At 40.0% G+C, this 17,184-nt stretch overlaps 1 protein-coding gene across 2 annotated transcripts in view; it reads right to left on the reverse strand.

Annotated features, from left to right (window-relative positions):
* The window catches only part of PCCA (propionyl-CoA carboxylase subunit alpha), a 240,178-nt gene that overhangs the window by 178,664 nt on the left and 44,330 nt on the right, over nucleotides 1–17,184 (reverse strand). For both annotated transcript variants that reach the window (XM_081858120.1, XM_081858119.1), the window contains exons 5-6: nucleotides 13,986–14,099; nucleotides 11,650–11,703 (exon numbers count right to left, since the gene is read on the reverse strand). In XM_081858120.1, the coding sequence (XP_081714246.1) occupies nucleotides 11,650–11,703; nucleotides 13,986–14,099 (168 nt within the window). The remainder of the gene's footprint in view (nucleotides 1–11,649; nucleotides 11,704–13,985; nucleotides 14,100–17,184) is intronic.

Raw genomic sequence — 17,184 nt, forward strand, 5'->3', positions numbered from 1 at the left:
TTCAGGTTACATACGCTTCAGGTTACAGACTCCGCTAACCCAGAAATAGTGCTTCAGGCTAAGAACTTTGCTTCAGGATGGGAACAGAAATCGTGCTCCGGCGGCGCGGCGGCAACAGGAGGCCCCATTAGCTAAAGTGGTGCTTCAGGTTAAGAACAGTTTCAGTTTAAAAACGGACCTCTGGAACAAATTAAGTACTTAACCCGAGGTACCACTGTAGTAGCAATAGCCTGGATCCTGTTTTTTGGAAGAAAGGAAACTTAACTGGCTTACATTAATATCTGAACTGAGGAGAAAGGCATGTCTATATTAGAATGATGGTAGTTTTATACACACATACACTTTCTCTGTTGTTCAGCTTGACAGCAGCCCTTATCAGACAAAACTGTGTGAATGTTTGCCACAGATGGCAATGTCTATATAGAGATTGGCAACTGACATGCTCAGAGCACCATTACTACACCATGTTGCCCCTCTAGTCCTGCCATTTGTCTCCTACATTGCGTGCATCCCTTCAAATTAAGAATGCTGCAACAAGCTGGTGCGCATCGCAAAGAATGGGAAACATGAGTCCCAAGGCAGGAATTCACAGGATCTCAAAGCTTTATAATTTGATCCCAGAGCACTGCAAAACCCATCAAGTCCTTTGTTTCCTCAGTCCTCATAACAATCAGACTTTGCTTAATAGTTGGGGAGGTGTATGAGAGAGAGAGAAAGAGAAAGAGAGAGAGCGAAACCAAGGAGCCTGGTGCACAGGGCATTGTTCTCTTGCTTTGTCTCAAATATGCTGTAGTTTCACATTGAGAGAAGGCCTGGCAGGAGAGAGGAATTTAGGGAGGATGACAGTAAAGGTAGCAACAAAAGGAGTTTTAAAATACGACAGCCTACCTGTGATAATTTTTATAGGCATTATCTTTTTATTTTCGTATGGCTCCACGCACTGCTAATCAGTGATCTACTGGAAACTTCAGAACCTACTGAAAAGCCTGGCAGGATATTTGGCTTTCAATTCTTCTACTCTGTTTATTCCCAATACAAGTATGTTCAACAGCCTTAGAAAGAGCCCTTGAACAAGAGCAGTCACTTAGCAATGAAATGTAAATTACTGACATGGGCTAAAACTTGGACTTGTCACTGCTAATGAGCACATTAAAAAAAAAGGGAAAGTGCACACTAGATTACTATAACCTTTTCACTTAACCCTGTGTGTACTGAAAGCCACAATTCAGCACCATATCAAAGAGCCTGCATAATAGAAGCGCTACACAGCAGCTTTTCGTCAAGCTCAAGGTTAACCTAAAAAGCATAAGAGAACTGTTGGGTACTGATTAAAGTGGAGGTTCAGATCCAATGACACTTCTCATGTAAACCACATAATTAAGTTTTAAGAGAGCTTCTATTTAAGACCAGCCATGCTAGGTCATGTCAACTGCCCATCTAACTCAGCGCACTATCTTTCAATAAAGGATAGACAACACCCTTTTTTACATGCAAGCAAGGAATTTTACTAGTAAGGAATAATGGAAATATCCAGCCGTTCCTCTAATCTGTTTTATGGCCATATGGCCACATCTTCTTGATTTTATGACATTTATATTAATGAATACATTGTACTCGTGTTTCTGTCACTAATCTCCATTAACTAATAATTCCATATCTTATGTTTAACTATTTTTTTCTATAGAAATGTCTACATTTTAAAAAGCCAAAACAGGTAAAATATAACAGAGGAGTTATTAAGATGGCTGAGCAACTCAACAGCATTTAATAGCAGCACCAGATTATCACCTGGCTGTATAAACTATGACTATTACACCTAGGAATGCTTCTCGGAACCTGAAATAACATTTGCCCAATGTTTACGGCATTGTCCAGTTTATAGTATGTTCTGTGCTTATTTCCATATACCTTTTTTTTTTTTTTTAGTTTAGAATTTCTATTCAAAGGTCACAATGAACAAAGCTAACAATTTAAGAGCCCTCCTCCATGCTACAAAGAAAAATACTTCAGAAAATATTCAGACGTTTCAAAACAACTGATGACACAGCATTTACTTCATGGGCAGCTATGCTTTCTCAACTCAAAGATCACGGGCTTTAAAAATTTTATACTTTGGATTGAGCCACATATTTTCTTGAAAGTGACATACACTACAGTGCTGGAAAGAAGAAGAAGGAGGAGGAGGAGGAGGAGGAGGAGGAGGAGGAGGAGGAGGAGGAGGAGGAGGGTTTGGATTTGATATCCCGCCTTTCACTCCGTTTAAGGAGTCTCAAAGCGGCTAACATTCTCCTTTCCCTTCCTCCCCCACAACAAACACTCTGTGAGGTGAGTGAGGCTGAGAGACTTCAGAGAAGTGTGACTAGCCCATGGTCCCCCAGCAGCTGCATGTGGAGGGGTGGAGACACGAACCCGGTTCAACAGATTACGAGACTACTGCTCTTAACCACTACACCACACTGGCTCTCTAAAGAAAGAAAGAGAAGGAATGAGTACAGTGGTGCCCCGCAAGACGAACGCCTCGCAAGATGGAAAGCCCGCTAGACGAAAGGGTTTTCCGTTTTGGAGGCGCTTCGCAAAACGAATTTCCCTATGGGCTTGCTTCGCAAGACGAAAATGTCTTGCAAGGTCCTGCGGGTTTTTTTCCCTCCCCCCCCTTTTCCCAAGCCCTAAGCCGCTTACCAGCTGATCTGCTAAAAGCCGCTAAACCGCTAATAGCGCTAATCCACTAAGCTGTCAATGGGCTTGCTTCGCAAGACAAAAAAACCGCTATACGAAGAGCCTCACGGAACGGATTAATTTCATCTTGCGAGGCACCACTGTACTAAGAATTCAGATAGCCCAGGGGTTCCCAAACAGTGGTCTATGGACCACCAGTGGTATGTGAGCTTCATTTAGGTAGCCTGCAGCATGTCCACATTAAATATTCATATTCATTTTTAAAATACAATTAAAAACAGAGATGTCCCCTGAAAACAGCATCATTTTGATATTTTGGTACTGGGGGGGGGGGGAGACTCTGTCTCAGATAAGCAGAGAAGGAGAGCTAACACAGTGATACTTTCAGTAGTTTGTGAATGACTAGTCATGATGGCTCCCATTGGTAGCCAAAGCACTGTAGCTCCCAGAAACAGCCACATGAAATTTTCACAAGGCCTCTGAAAGCCATGTGAGCGTTGAAGGCTACTGATTAGAAGCTGAGCAGATTTGAGGGTGAAAATAACCCAAAAGTAGCCCAGAGGCATAGGGGCAAGACTACAAGCCCACATGAGGTAAAAATATGGGATTTTTAAAAGTCAGTTTTAAAAAGTGTCAACTGTCAAGGGCTCTCTACAGCCCACTGAAAATGTTGGGTGGGGATATATGGCTCACGGGTTATGATGTACAAAAGAGGCAATATTCCTGAAGAGAAAGGGAAAATAAATACATATCACCTCCCCATCTTTTGTTCAGCCCAAGGACACATAGGCCTTTTTCAGTGCTCCTGTGTACCAAGGAACCAAAGCACATTTCCAGTTAGAAAGCAAACAAACAAAAGGAAAGTATTTCAATTTTGTCCTCTGAGATAACTGGATAAACCGAGACAACTGGATGAACCTCATTGGATATATCAACATAGTCTTCAGTCACTTATTTAGGTATAAACTTTAATTTACAAAGCTTCAATGGAGTGGAAAGTATTTTTGGGCGAGGGGCAGCCAGCTCAGCTGTACTGACATTTTCCACCCTGCAATAGTTCAATATTTAAAAATTGATCAGAACATTAGTAGTTACTAAAATTAGTATGCTTAATTGGCAACTGTTTCCAGCATGTGTTGTTCTATGAATCATTTAATAATGAAAAAGTGACATGTTTATGTGTGTATCATTCACATGAACTTACCCTCTCTGTGTTAAACTAAGCTTTGCTTTCAACTCTACAATGCTCATCTATTGAGATCAATTTGTAAAGAACATTCTGAATTATTTATTTCTGCTCCCTCCTCTTGGATCTAGCAATACACCTTCTAAACCACATGCATAAGACAAAGTTGTGAATCATAAAAGCCACATAAGGTTCAGGATTATAATGAAAAAGAGCAAGGAAAATCCAGCTATGTGATATATAACCATTCTTTACAGTTATTTCAATCAGAAGTGAAGAAGCAACACGCATGAACTTCACCATTTAAAAATATAAGACCTTATCTACTTTGCCAATGTACAGTTTAAAAGGCACATGAGTTCCCATTTGTGCCCTCTGCATCTGTTCCAAATTAGGTTTCAATTAGATACACAAAACAGGGAAACAAACAAGTTTGTGCGTTCTTGACATACAATTTACACATTTGGCCCCCACAGAAAAGTGATTTGCATGCAAGAAATTCATCTTACATAGTCCTAATACTTAAAGCTAAAAAGTAAACACATGAAAGCTGTCATTTTTTCCTACAGAAATTAAAAATCTTACTAACATATAATGTTACTTGACACAATATTCACCTTACGACATACAAATGAATATCCAAGAATAAAACTAATCCCGTCTGCATTACAATAAATTTGGCCATGGATATTGTCACCAATCTTGTAATCCAAACCCCGAAAACCCACCAGATTGCTAGGAAGTGAGCCCAGAGTGGAATAATGATTGCAAAATTGCCAAGTTTGGCAGCCAAACCGCAACATAATAGCTTCACGACAACATGAACAAATGCTTTTGTTTCATTGTTTTATATTTAGGGAAACTGCCAGCTAATGCCAGCTCTGGGACAGCCTAGTGGGAAAACCATTTGCTTGGGAGTAAAATCTATCTTCTGTTAAAGATCAAAGCATTCAACTTCACACCTCCTTTTTTCCATTAAGAAAGGAGATTCACTTTTTTATTCTAATTTACTTATTTGGGCTTGGAAGCTTTTTGTATGTCGCTGAAGATATTTTTTGTAGTAAGTGACTAGTAAGTCAAACAAGTTGTTGTTTTTTGTATGTCGCTGAAGATATTTTTTGTAGTAAGTGACTAGTAAGTCAAACAAGTTGTTGTTGTTGTTGTTGTTGTTGTCAGAAAATTCTTTCAAATGGCAAACTCTGCTAAAAGGCAACTGGATGTATCCTTTCCAAATTCCCACTAACTTTAGAAAGAAACAAAGCTCAGCATCATGCAACGACAGACCCATTAGAATTAGATTATCATTTGGTTAAGTTGCACCCTACATAAATAACTTTTCTTATTTCAAAACAAAACAAATTCCTTCCAGTAGCACCTTAAAGACCAACTAAGTCAGTTCTTGGTATGAGCTTTCGTGTGCATGCACACTTCTTCAGATACTACTGGAAGGAATTTGTTTTGTTTTGACTATGGCAGACCAACACGGCTACCTATCTGTAACTTTTCTTATTTCATTAGCAAGCAGAATTTTCTTTTTAAATGAAAAACTGACATTAGTGATGAGTTAATAAGGGCTGAACTAACAAAGACAGGTAAGCAAACCAGTACACAACTTCTGCACATTACCTTCCAGAGTCCTGAACAGATAGGTGAATCCAACCAAGTGCACCCTGAGAAATTGTCACTCTTTCTTCAAATATGTTCATTATATCTGTTTTGCCAACATAAGTCCCAAGAAAGAAATCTATTTTGAAATTATGTTTTGAAGCAGCAAAACCTGACTATATCTGGCCTCCAGCCTATGAAACGGTCCCCTCGAGGGAAACTCGCCTGGTGTCTTTTGTGGAATCTTTTCAGCAACAGAAAGAAAAAAATATTCTTTCTTCCCAGGCTTTGTTTTGTACATTTTAGCAGTGGCACAGTTTTTAGAGGTTTAGAGTTAACTTCTTCCTCTTGACAACAGCTTTTAATACTGTTTATTGGGGTTTTCATTTTTGTTAATTTGCATGGGGATGTTCCTTTTTTCATATGCATAATGGAAGAGTAGGCTATTGGCATTCTCATGCAATTGCACTTAGGGATTTTTAATTGAGTTTCCTATTTTGTATGCTGTAAGACACAGAAACTTTGGTGCAGGTGATACAAAATTCAATAAGTAACAATATCAACAACGAACCAACAACGAATCCAAAATATGGTCCATTTTCAAATGCAGCAAACTAGCAGAGAAGTAAAAACACAGCCTATTATCAAGTAACTTTAGCTTGCCTGGAGCACATTTTCAAACAATAAATGTGATCTGGAGCATGATTTACCAACACATTAAATACAAGAATATGTGCTGACGTGTTACTTCCTCATTTTTCTGCAGCATTTTCACTGCTACTTTTAAATAGCAATTTCAGTCTCTCAGCCATTTCACGTTATGAAACACAGATCCAAAGGCCCTATGCTGGACTGATCACATGACAAAATTAGCCTTCCTAAGAGGTACACTGGACCTCTACTCACGTAAGCAGCACAGCATGGTCATTTGCTGGACTAGAATACTGTCTACTCTCTGCTCTCCCAACCTCAAATATTACTGTGGCAGGTGAAGCCTTCAGACTAAAGCAGCTGCTCATGTGCAGCAAAATTATCTTTAAGCCACCTGGATGGTCCAATATTAGGCATCTGTAAGGCAATTCAAGCTCTCTTAATGATTTGCAAGTTCTCTATAATGTATCAGGCACCAAGTTGTGCCAATTTAAACAGCACTTTACCACTGATATCTAAGGTAACCAGGGGTTTTTATTCCTTAATATTCTGCCTCTGACACAGTGCTCCCTCCTGTATTTTGGGGGCACATGCACACCAGAAGTGTAAGCAAAGGGTGGTAGAGACAGTGAATTTATGTTTCCAGATAGTCTGCCTTAGGTCATCCATGTTCTAGTAACCTCCAGGTTAGGCTACTCTAATGCACTACACATGGGAATGTTTTTGAAGACTGGAAATTGCAGTCAGTAAAATCAGTAGTTAGGATGCAATGATAGTATGCATACTGCACTGGCTTCCAATCCATTTCTGGGCCCAACACAAAGTGCTGGTTTTCATTATTAAAGCCCTTCACATCTTACAATCCAGAAACTTAAAAGAACACCCAGCTCCATCCGTACCCACCCATAAATTAACATATTCATTGGAAGTCATACTTCTTGAAAACTGGAAAATTAATAGATTTAGACTGGCATGCATTAATATTCCAGAAAGATTCTCATTTACCATCTGAGGTGAGGTGGTTGGCTAGCCAGTTATGGAATGGTCTCCTCAAAGAGGTTCATTGGATGCCTACTTTATTGTTGTACTGACACATTTATTTCAATAGCTGTATAGCCTGCCTTTTCACCAGAAGGTGAGCTAACATCGTAAAACATGAATTCAACCATAAAACATTTTTTAACATGTTATCCACATTGTGAACACAGGACAGCATAATAGTGATTAAACACCCTATATGCCAGAATCCTGAGCAAATAATCAGATTGGACCTCAACACTATAGTAGTGTGGGGGACAGCTGGGGTTCACCTAGGAGAGATTTCACTCAGGATGGATCTCCATAAACAGGTACTTGGTACTTGGGTCCAAATTTACTCAGCTGTTAGCACCCGTCTGTCTCAAAAGACAAACATGCCTTTATATATTAGGCAAATACTTTATTTTCTCCAGTTTTCAAAATAAATTTCACTTCTGCTGACTGCTTTTATTATTCAGAGGCTTTTAGATTACTGTATGTATTTACAGTTTAATTTTTTTAATTCCTTTTTTGCAAGACACACTGGGAATATAATTCAATAGCAATATAAACATACCTACAACAATAAATTTTGCAACCCCAGTCATCTTTGACTGGACTTAATCATCCAGGAGTCCTTTACCTTTACCTTTTTATTATTCATAATTTGCAAAGTACTATTGCGTGGACTTTCAAAAGACTATGAAGTGAGGCCACAACAGAGTGTTGTGGTCCTCTTCAGTGAGGGATAGGAGGGGTAAGCAGCTTGTCTGCCATCTGGAATTCCCCCCTCAACTTTCACAGCCATCTTGCTGAAAGAAATGGGCAGGATAACTTGGAAATTAGAGCAAAACCACAAACTGGAGTTGGAGGTAACCTTTGTAAAGAGATGGAAAGAACACCCCCAAGATGAAGTCACATCAAGGCAGGCTCAGAGGAAAGAAATAGAAGTGGAGCATGGGAGATAAATATTGAGATTAGTGGAACAGGAAAACAGGAGGGAAATACTGGAACCTAGGACAGGAGAGGGAAGTGGCAAGAAAACTGTAAGATCAAGGGAACAGAAAGGTTTTGAAAAGAAAGCAAAAACAGTACAATACTACAGGACAGGACAAAAGATAATAAAGACACACAAATGTTTTGGGGATTTTTTAGGCTGGAAAATCTACATCTAGTGTCATACCCTTCACCAGCTGTGCCCTGAAAAGCCTGAAGTCAACAGGTAACAGCTCAGTACAGCTAATCATACATGCTAACACATAAGCTGGGTCTAACCATACATTTTTTTTAAGCTACCTTTGCACAACATTTTTAAAAAATCTATTTTACAGCCTTTCCACACAATAGATGTGCAGTTCTCTCTTTCTCTCTTGCACAGGATTCAGATAGGCTGGTGCCGCTGTTGTAAAGATACTGCATTTTCCCAGTTACCAGAAACACAGCATTTTGTCACTAGGAAATGAACAATTATTCTCCCAGCAAGTACAAGCAGAGCTACTGCAAAATGCCTCTGCACTGAATGTCACATGACACAGCACAAGAGTCACTCTCTCTCTCTCTCTCTCTCTCTGTGTGTGTGTGTGTGTGTGTCTGTATGTGTGTGTGTGTGTGTGTGTGTGTGAAAAACACATGCCTAAGAGAGTGCCACAACACAGAAAGAAATAACCATACTCAGTACACGGCACCTCCCATTTCAACATGACAGGCATGTTAAAATGACACTGATCTTTTTAAAATTTATCATTTATAATATATACACCCCTATAGAACCTAATAGGGGCATGGGTGGCGCTGTGGGTTAAACCACAGAGCCTAGGACTTGCCGATCAGAAGGTCAGCGGTTCGAATCCCCGCATTGGGGTGAGCTCCCATTGCTCGGTCCCTGCTCCGGCCAACCTAGCAGTTCAAAAGCACATCAAAGTGCAAGTAGATAAATAGGTACCGCTCCGGCGGGAAGGTAAACGGCGTTTCCATGTGCTGCTCTGGTTCGCCAGAAGCGGCTTAGTCATGCTGGCCACATGACCCAGAAGCTGTACGCTGGCTCCCTTGGCCAATAAAGCGAGATGAGCGCCGCAACCCCAAAGTCGGCCACGACTGGACCTAATGGTCAGGGGTACCTTTACCTTTATAGAAGCTAATGAAATTCTACTTGATTTTCTACTCATGCTTCACACACTGGCAATGACCTGCATGCCGAGAGGTGCAGCTCCAAGTCATCCAGGCCCGCAGGGATTCTGCCCCCTCACCATCTTTATCACGGCCTCTCCCTTCTTCCTGGTGGACTCAACTAGCCACCCCACTTGCTCCTCCTCTGCCACCATGCCAGCCAAAGTGCAGCTGAAGAACCTGGAGCAGCTGCTTTTAGCCGAACCGCTGAAGTTAGAGAGGCCTGAGTGTGGCGGTACTGCTGGAACGCCTGCTCAGCCTCTACACCAAGTGCAGTCACGACTCACCACTCCAGAGGGCCAGGCTGATCTCAGGCTTCCTCAAGTGGAAATGGACCTCTTGATCATCAAGAGTGACATGGGCAAGTTCCCCATCAACGGCACTTGGGCAGCCTACCCAGAGTCAGCAGTCAACATATCACTGGCGGTAGGCCTGAGAGCCCCACCGTCTCCACCATGGACTGCAACCAGTGCAGCATCTGGCTGTGCTGGTTTAACAACAGACACGATGTGTATTTTATGTGCATTTGAATGAACTGAATTAGAGTAAAAAATTATGAGTCACGGGGGCATGGAGGGTGTGTGCATGAACTTACCAGTGCTTAGCTTATTTTGTTGTTGTTGCTATTCCGTTATCTCTTAGAGACAAGGGTAAGCGACTGTAAACTACAGAAGGCATGTGGGCTTCACGACAAGAGGTTCTGAATTACACTCCCAAATAATAGTGCTGCAAATGCTTTATTTAGTTACAAACAAATATGCTTTCCTTGTTAGAACAACTGACTAGTAGGCACACTTGTACAAGAAAAGCATGAATTGCGAAACTGGAAACCTGATTTAAAATCAATGCTTCCAAAATGGGCTATGTGTCTTTTCATTTCTATACAGTGGTACCTCGGGTTAAGTACTTAATTCGTTCCGGAGGTGAGTTCTTAACCTGAAACTGTTCTTAACCTGAAGCACCACTTTAGCTAATGGGACCTCCTGCTGCCACTGCGCTGCCAGAGCACGATTTCTGTTCTCATCCTGAAGCAAAGTTCCTAACCTGAAGCACTATTTCTGGGTTAGCGGAGTCTGTAACCTGAAGCATATGTAACCTGAGGTACCACGGTACAAGTATCTTCCAGCCCTTTCCACGTTACAACATCTCCACACATCAGTTACCAGCTGGAATTCAAATAGTTCCTCCATGCAAGCAGAAAACTCTTCTGCATATGGAGTGAGGGGTAGTAATTTTCACTTACTCTTATTATATATTTATATCCCACTTTTTTCCCCTGACAGGACTCCACTTGTCAACTGTAGTCCTTAGTAGATCATCAAATCCCACTACAAGACCTTCTTTCAAGTGCAGTTGAGGGAAGAGGTGATAGATGAGAAGGCGCTACAGTAAGAAGGGAAACCAAAAAAAGGCCTATTGGATCTCAGCATAATTAGTGAGACCAGTGGGATTTGGATAATTTGATCTACTTGCAGACATTATTCATCTTTGGTAATCTGCAGGTATTACAGTGTGATTTAATACAATACATGCCACAACGATGATGATTTTTTTAAAAAACGGCTTCCTAAAAGGATTGCCTGCTGAAAAATTAAGTCATTTACGGCTCTTAAGTAATCTATCAATGTGTACAATATTCAATGTGTACAAAGTACAAGATTCATTTAATATTTGTGGGTTGCTTCTGAACAAAATTCTTCAAGGCAGATGGGAATAACTGAAAATCACAATTAATACACAGGCAAGTGATAAAATTTAAGACACAACAGAAGCCAGAAGCCCATAGAGGGTATTACCATGGGGCTCTTTAAGGGAAGCACTCTTTTCACTTTTTCAAATAGGAAACAAAGTGAATAAATAAATGTCATTCACTGATGTCTATATTTCATAGCTTACATTTCAGAACAGTTGCCTTACAGAAATATGCAGTACCCACAAGGGACAAAGTGGCTTCAAATAAACAAACAAGACCAGCCCATGAGTACTGAATGAAAAGGTTAAAAGGATTAACTGATGCATGTTTCCATTGGTTTTTATTGTTAGAGAGTATGCTACAAATGTTTCATCCCAAATGTCAAGTTATCCAAGCACAGTTTCAGATACACCGCAAGGAAAAAAAATCTAAGCTTCTCTCTATCAAATAAGGAAAATGGAAGGCAGAGATGTTAGCCTACAAAGGATCAGGGTCTTCAAGATGGGGAAAGGGAGTTTTCATTGATGGCTTTAATTTTAATCTGTGATTAAAACTTTAATACATTAACCACACTGATTAATAATTTCAAAGGCTGCAGCAATATACAGCAATACACCACATCATGCTCAAAGAGAAGCATCATTTAAAAACTTACCAGACGGCCAGAAAAATCTTTGTTTTCAGATAGGAATCCATATCCTGGATGGACCTTTTAAAAATAAAAGCCAAGAGTAGGTTTCATTGCTCTAGACAACCAAAAGCTTGATGCTGACAGCATCTCATCAGTAATTACAATTTAAAGCAGCAAGTTTACTTGTACTTTGTACTAGATGAGTAGATACAGCAGAAAACACCCCTTATGGCAGTCATTTTGTTGGAACCAGTTTTGCTAGTGAGGAAATAAAGTTTTTGAGCTAGAATAAGCTTTCCGTCCATTCTCCATCATATGACAAACTCTGTGGAAATCAATAGTAAAGGTAAAGGTACCCCTGCCCGTACGGGCCAGTCTTGACAGACTCTAGGGTTGTGCGCTCATCTCACTCTAGAGGCCGGGAGCCAGCACTGTCCGCAGACACTTCCGGGTCACGTGGCCAGCGTGACAAGCTGCATCTGGCGAGCCAGCGCAGCACACGGAACGCCGTTTACCTTCCCGCTAGTAAGCGGTCCCTATTTATCTACTTGCACCCGGGGATGCTTTCGAACTGCCAGGTTGGCAGGCGCTGGGACCGAGCGACGGGAGCGCACCCCGCCGCAGGGATTCAAACCGCCGACCTTTCGATCGGCAAGTCCTAGGCGCTGAGGCTTTTACCCACAGTGCCACCCGCGTCCCCTGTGGAAATCAATAGCTTACTCTAAACAGCAGCATAAGCCACTTCATGCACTCCTCAACTCTCAGTCTTAATTTAAATGTACAGCATATTTGTCTTTAAACAAGACAAAGAAAAAATAATGGTTTATCAATTCAGGGTTCCCTATGTTCACAATCACATATAAACTAGATCACTGGTGGCTGCAATGTTACCGGGCGAGTATCATATGCTCCCAGGCCACAATTTTCTGGCATGCTAACATTTCACATGCAAGTGCTAAAAACATGGTATCTATGCACCACCTTCCAAAGTATCTAACAGTCGTTAACCTGGGTGAGAAACACAGATACGGTCATTTTGACTTATTTTCATTTCTATTCCCACCAGATGATTCTAGAAGCTCTTCCTTATTACATTTCTCTCTGTGTAAGCACCTCTCTCCATACCCTTTCACATTTCTCTAACCTTCCAAGCTCTTCTCTCAAAAACATTTTTCTGGCCTTCAAGTTAACCACAGTGCCAGTATTCAATGTTAGCAGCTCTGCTACAAATCCCACTTCAAACAGAATATAGTATTTTTTTACAAAAATAACAACCAGTAGACCACAAATGAGTTGTAAAAACAATTTTTACAAAATGCCTCAGTATCAAAATAATGCAACCACATGGTACATAGAGTAATTACAGAACACAGTAAAGTGGGAAAACCTTCAGTTTCATAATTTGTAATCTTACGTAAATTCGTAGCTAAGGAAATCTAGGTGGCAGGCTAAAGATGAAAGCCTGAACTATTTCTATCTCTATTAAATCTTCTTAACTAACAATGTAAACATCTGCAGTGTCTGTTAGCTAATTAATGTTGTTTGCCATTTTTCTCCTCCCTCCCCCTTTCCAAATGCACCATACTGAAACATTCATTTCAAAAGAAATGATAATGCTAATTGAGACACTCCAGGGTAATTGCTGGTGTTGTCCGACTCCCATCCAGCGAATTTTATTTAAAGATGCTTTCGCATTCAGCAGTTCTGAAGACCACATTTGCATTCACTGATGCAACAAGGAAAAAATATTATTGTCATCATTTTTTTAAAATGCCAACCATTCTTGTTAAACTTTGACTCTTTGACCTTATTGAAGGATAGAGGGGCAGAGGGAAGAGAAGAAAACAGGCTGCACACCTAGTCAATCATGTTTTGTCAGCAACATGAAACACTGAAAAATAATTACTCAGTGCACCATTTATCATATTCGCCATGTGGATAAAATTCTCACACAGGCCAAATAATAAAATAAAACTAAGCAAGATTACTGCTGTCTTATAAAAAAAAGACATCCAGAAAAAGAGGCTATGGCACAGAAAGGGTTAGTGCTCTAAACTAATTGGGATTCCCACCCCCACCCCCAGCAAATTTGGAAATGAACTGAAGCTGCTCCCTGGTGTGAAAGCTGAATCCAGCAGCCACCTGCAGGATCAGCAACCGGCACTGCCAGATGCTACAAAAGCCTTTGATTTCCAGTAGCGATTTCGGCCACATTTAACTCATGTGACATGAACTAAACTGGAATAGCATATTCAATCATTCTCCCCCTCGCTTCTTTTTTTTATCTTTAAATACAAACTCTAGCTTCTCTGCTTTCTATATATGAAACAGCTGCAGAGGAGAGACTCATTCAGACTCACAGCTTGGGCCCGGGTTTTTTTAATGGCTTCCATGATAGCATCCATGTTGAGGTAGCTTTTACTAGTGGGAGCTGGGCCAACACAGACTGCTTCATCCGCCATTTTCACATGGACCTGGAAAGACAAAATGTCCACATTTTAACACATATGCGCCAGCAAATACATTTACTACCACCTCCTTTAGCTATTGTTTTAGGAAATGAAAAAGATAATTCACATCGTGCAGACAGGTATGCTCAAATATATCGCACACAGTATAAACACAGACACACACACACACACACACAAAACAAAAGAGAAAAGGGAGGGGAAGGAGGATATATACTGTATAATGAACACAAGGGCTCGTTGGTACATTCAAGGGCTCGTGAAGTTAAATTTCATTTTATGCCAAGTGTGGTTTGGCTTTTGACAAATAATACAAAGAAATGCAAACCTGAATGTGGCTACGCTGATAATCTATATGTAAATTCAAAGCCTAAAACTACTTTGTTAAATGTAACCAGGGTAGCTTAATATCGTACTACTTAACAACAAACATTCACGGCCAGTTCCATCTAAGCAGGCTCCCCAGGAAGTTGGTGATAATTAGACTGAATTGAATGAAGGGATGCAGTGAGTGTCCCTGCACAGCATCAGGTCAGCACCATGAACAAATTAAAGCCTATGACTAAAGAGTTCAATATCACTACACGTGAACCAGAAAATCTTGAGAATTATTTAAGCAGGCTTAGATTCCCTAATTCATTCTTATCTTATTCACAGGAACAATTGTCAAACAGATGTTCTGTAAAAGGTGGGGGCTACAGCTAATGGCCAAAAAAAGTTTGCCTACAATTTAGAATTATTTTTGGAGAGTACATGTTCTAGAGGAAGTATCTCAAAGAGTTAGACTTTGGCATAGTTTAAGGATACTTAGCTAATCTTTTAAAGGGACAAAAAATATTGCTCAGGAAGCATCTGCCATTTTTAATAATTAGCAATGAAAAGGGGGCTGGTATTCTATTTATTTTATTAAATGCATAGTATTTAATAATATTTATATGGTTATATACAATCAGGCATCTGCATCATAGCTATAGCAGTTCTCTGAGACAGACTAGAGGAACAAACTACTAATGAAGAAGTTAAGATGACATTTAACAGCATGTTCTTTTGATGTGACTAAAAATAATTGTGAGTCTCAGGTAGAAATAGGATCAATTCTCAAAGATCAAGAAGGTATTTAAGAGGGGGCCAGAAGACTTAAATACTTCTGAAGTAATATGCTCAGACCTTTAAAATTAGGAAGAAATATAGCCAGAGAATTTAGATGGTAGAATGCAATACATCTATCCATTCTGATTTTAGATATGTATTAAGCACACTCAAAATACTGTGCATATGAAACAATTCTAAAACCCTAACACATTAAAGTACATCAATTTTAGTCAGAATAGACGCATTTCCCATGCCCACTGATTTCAATGAACTGACCCCATGGCTTAGTTGGAAAATTATCATGTATACCAAACTACTCTCATTAAATCCAAATACACTAAAGAACAGTGTTCAAGAGGCCTCGTTTCAGATGCCACAATAGAATCTATTGTGCTTCCAGAGTTTAGGGAAAAAAGGATGTACAAGTCAATCTCCAAACCTCAGGTGCAGAACGTTGTCCTGAACATGCATACCAAGATTAATTACAATGTTGCAGTTTTAATTGGAGATACATGGAACATGAAACGTGCCACAAGGTGATATTTCCTGACTCCCCTGAAAATGAGTGACAGCTAAGCAGGTATGTGCTTTGAGGGTATCTACTGTAAGCCTGCAGCTTACACACATTTAAGTTAAATGCATTCAGCTTTACATGCTGGTTAAAATAAATAAGTAAATAAATTTTAAAAGAGGGCAGAATGCAGGTGGGTGTCTGGAGGAAAAGGACTTTGGCAATTCCACTCACCACTGTACCCAGTGTTCTGACTTTACACAATTGGGCTTTAGGTGGAATCCCTGGAATGTAACCCCCATGTAAGTTGCAGGCTTACTGTAAATATTATGATTATTTTACACCCAGAGGCATACCTAAATTCAAATGACGTTTCTATAATTTTCCTCTCATCTGGAATTCAAAAGGTGCCGCAATGTCATTTTAACTAAGACGCTCCTGAAGTTGCATTCATAGTTTCTAAACCAATTCAATCTCTCTCTCTCTCTCTCTCTCTCTCTCTCACACACACACACACACACACACACACCACCACCACTAGTTAGCTAATTGTAGAAGTAGTATTTGGGGAATTTGGGTAATACGTACATGGTTTTAAGCAAAACATAGGCAGCCCAAAAAGGTATACTATTTTCACTTCCTCAATTAAACAAAGATAACATGAACTAGTTCTATAAACTAGTCCTACTGAAGATGTTGTCATCAAAAAAGCCAATGTACAAATGTAGAAGCAAACTAAGCAGTAATAGATTCCTGCAAGCACTATCAACATTAAGTCAACTTTGCTATAACTCTGCTATATCAGTCTACGACACCGCAGATGTCTGTTTGCTTCCATGACTGTTTTTCAGCTAATTTCCTGAATACTTAAGAGAGGTTCACTTATCAACTTGAAAGTGCGGTGAAGTTTTTTTCTGGTGTGTTTTACAGCTCTTTCCCACCTCCACTAACCCAACTGTTCACATCAGCCCGGCTTCATTAGCATCAGATTCAATTCTGTTTCTATACACACCAGGGGGCGTTGATGGGTGGTAATGTTTTTGCCCTGTACAAAAGTGTTCACACCTTGGCTAGAAAGGAACCAACTGAAGCTTCTGGTTTGAGAAATAATGCATCAAACAGCAGGGTTGTATTAACAAAGTACAGGATACTTATGCATCTTGGATAACATTGTGAAAACAGAGATAAAAAATGGAGCACTGAAAACACAGTGAGTGCACAGTAAGCAGGAGTGTGAACATAAGTCTTGGACTCCCCACCAAACTCTCTCTCATCAACAGTTTCAGAGTAGCATTCTTCCCATCTACTCCATTTGTATGAACATCTTTGGCCAGTTTGTTCCTTCCATACATCAGACAAAAAGCAGAATAGCATTTATACCAAATATTTTCATTTATTATTTTATTTATGTTAACATTCCATCATTCTATACAATGAAGGAAAATTACAACGTAACACTGAAATATGGACAAAATCAGATACCAATAA

The sequence above is a fragment of the Podarcis erhardii genome (genome assembly GCF_964252035.2).
Source record: "Podarcis erhardii genome assembly, chromosome: 4".
In the NCBI taxonomy this organism is placed as follows: Eukaryota; Metazoa; Chordata; class Lepidosauria; order Squamata; family Lacertidae; genus Podarcis; species Podarcis erhardii.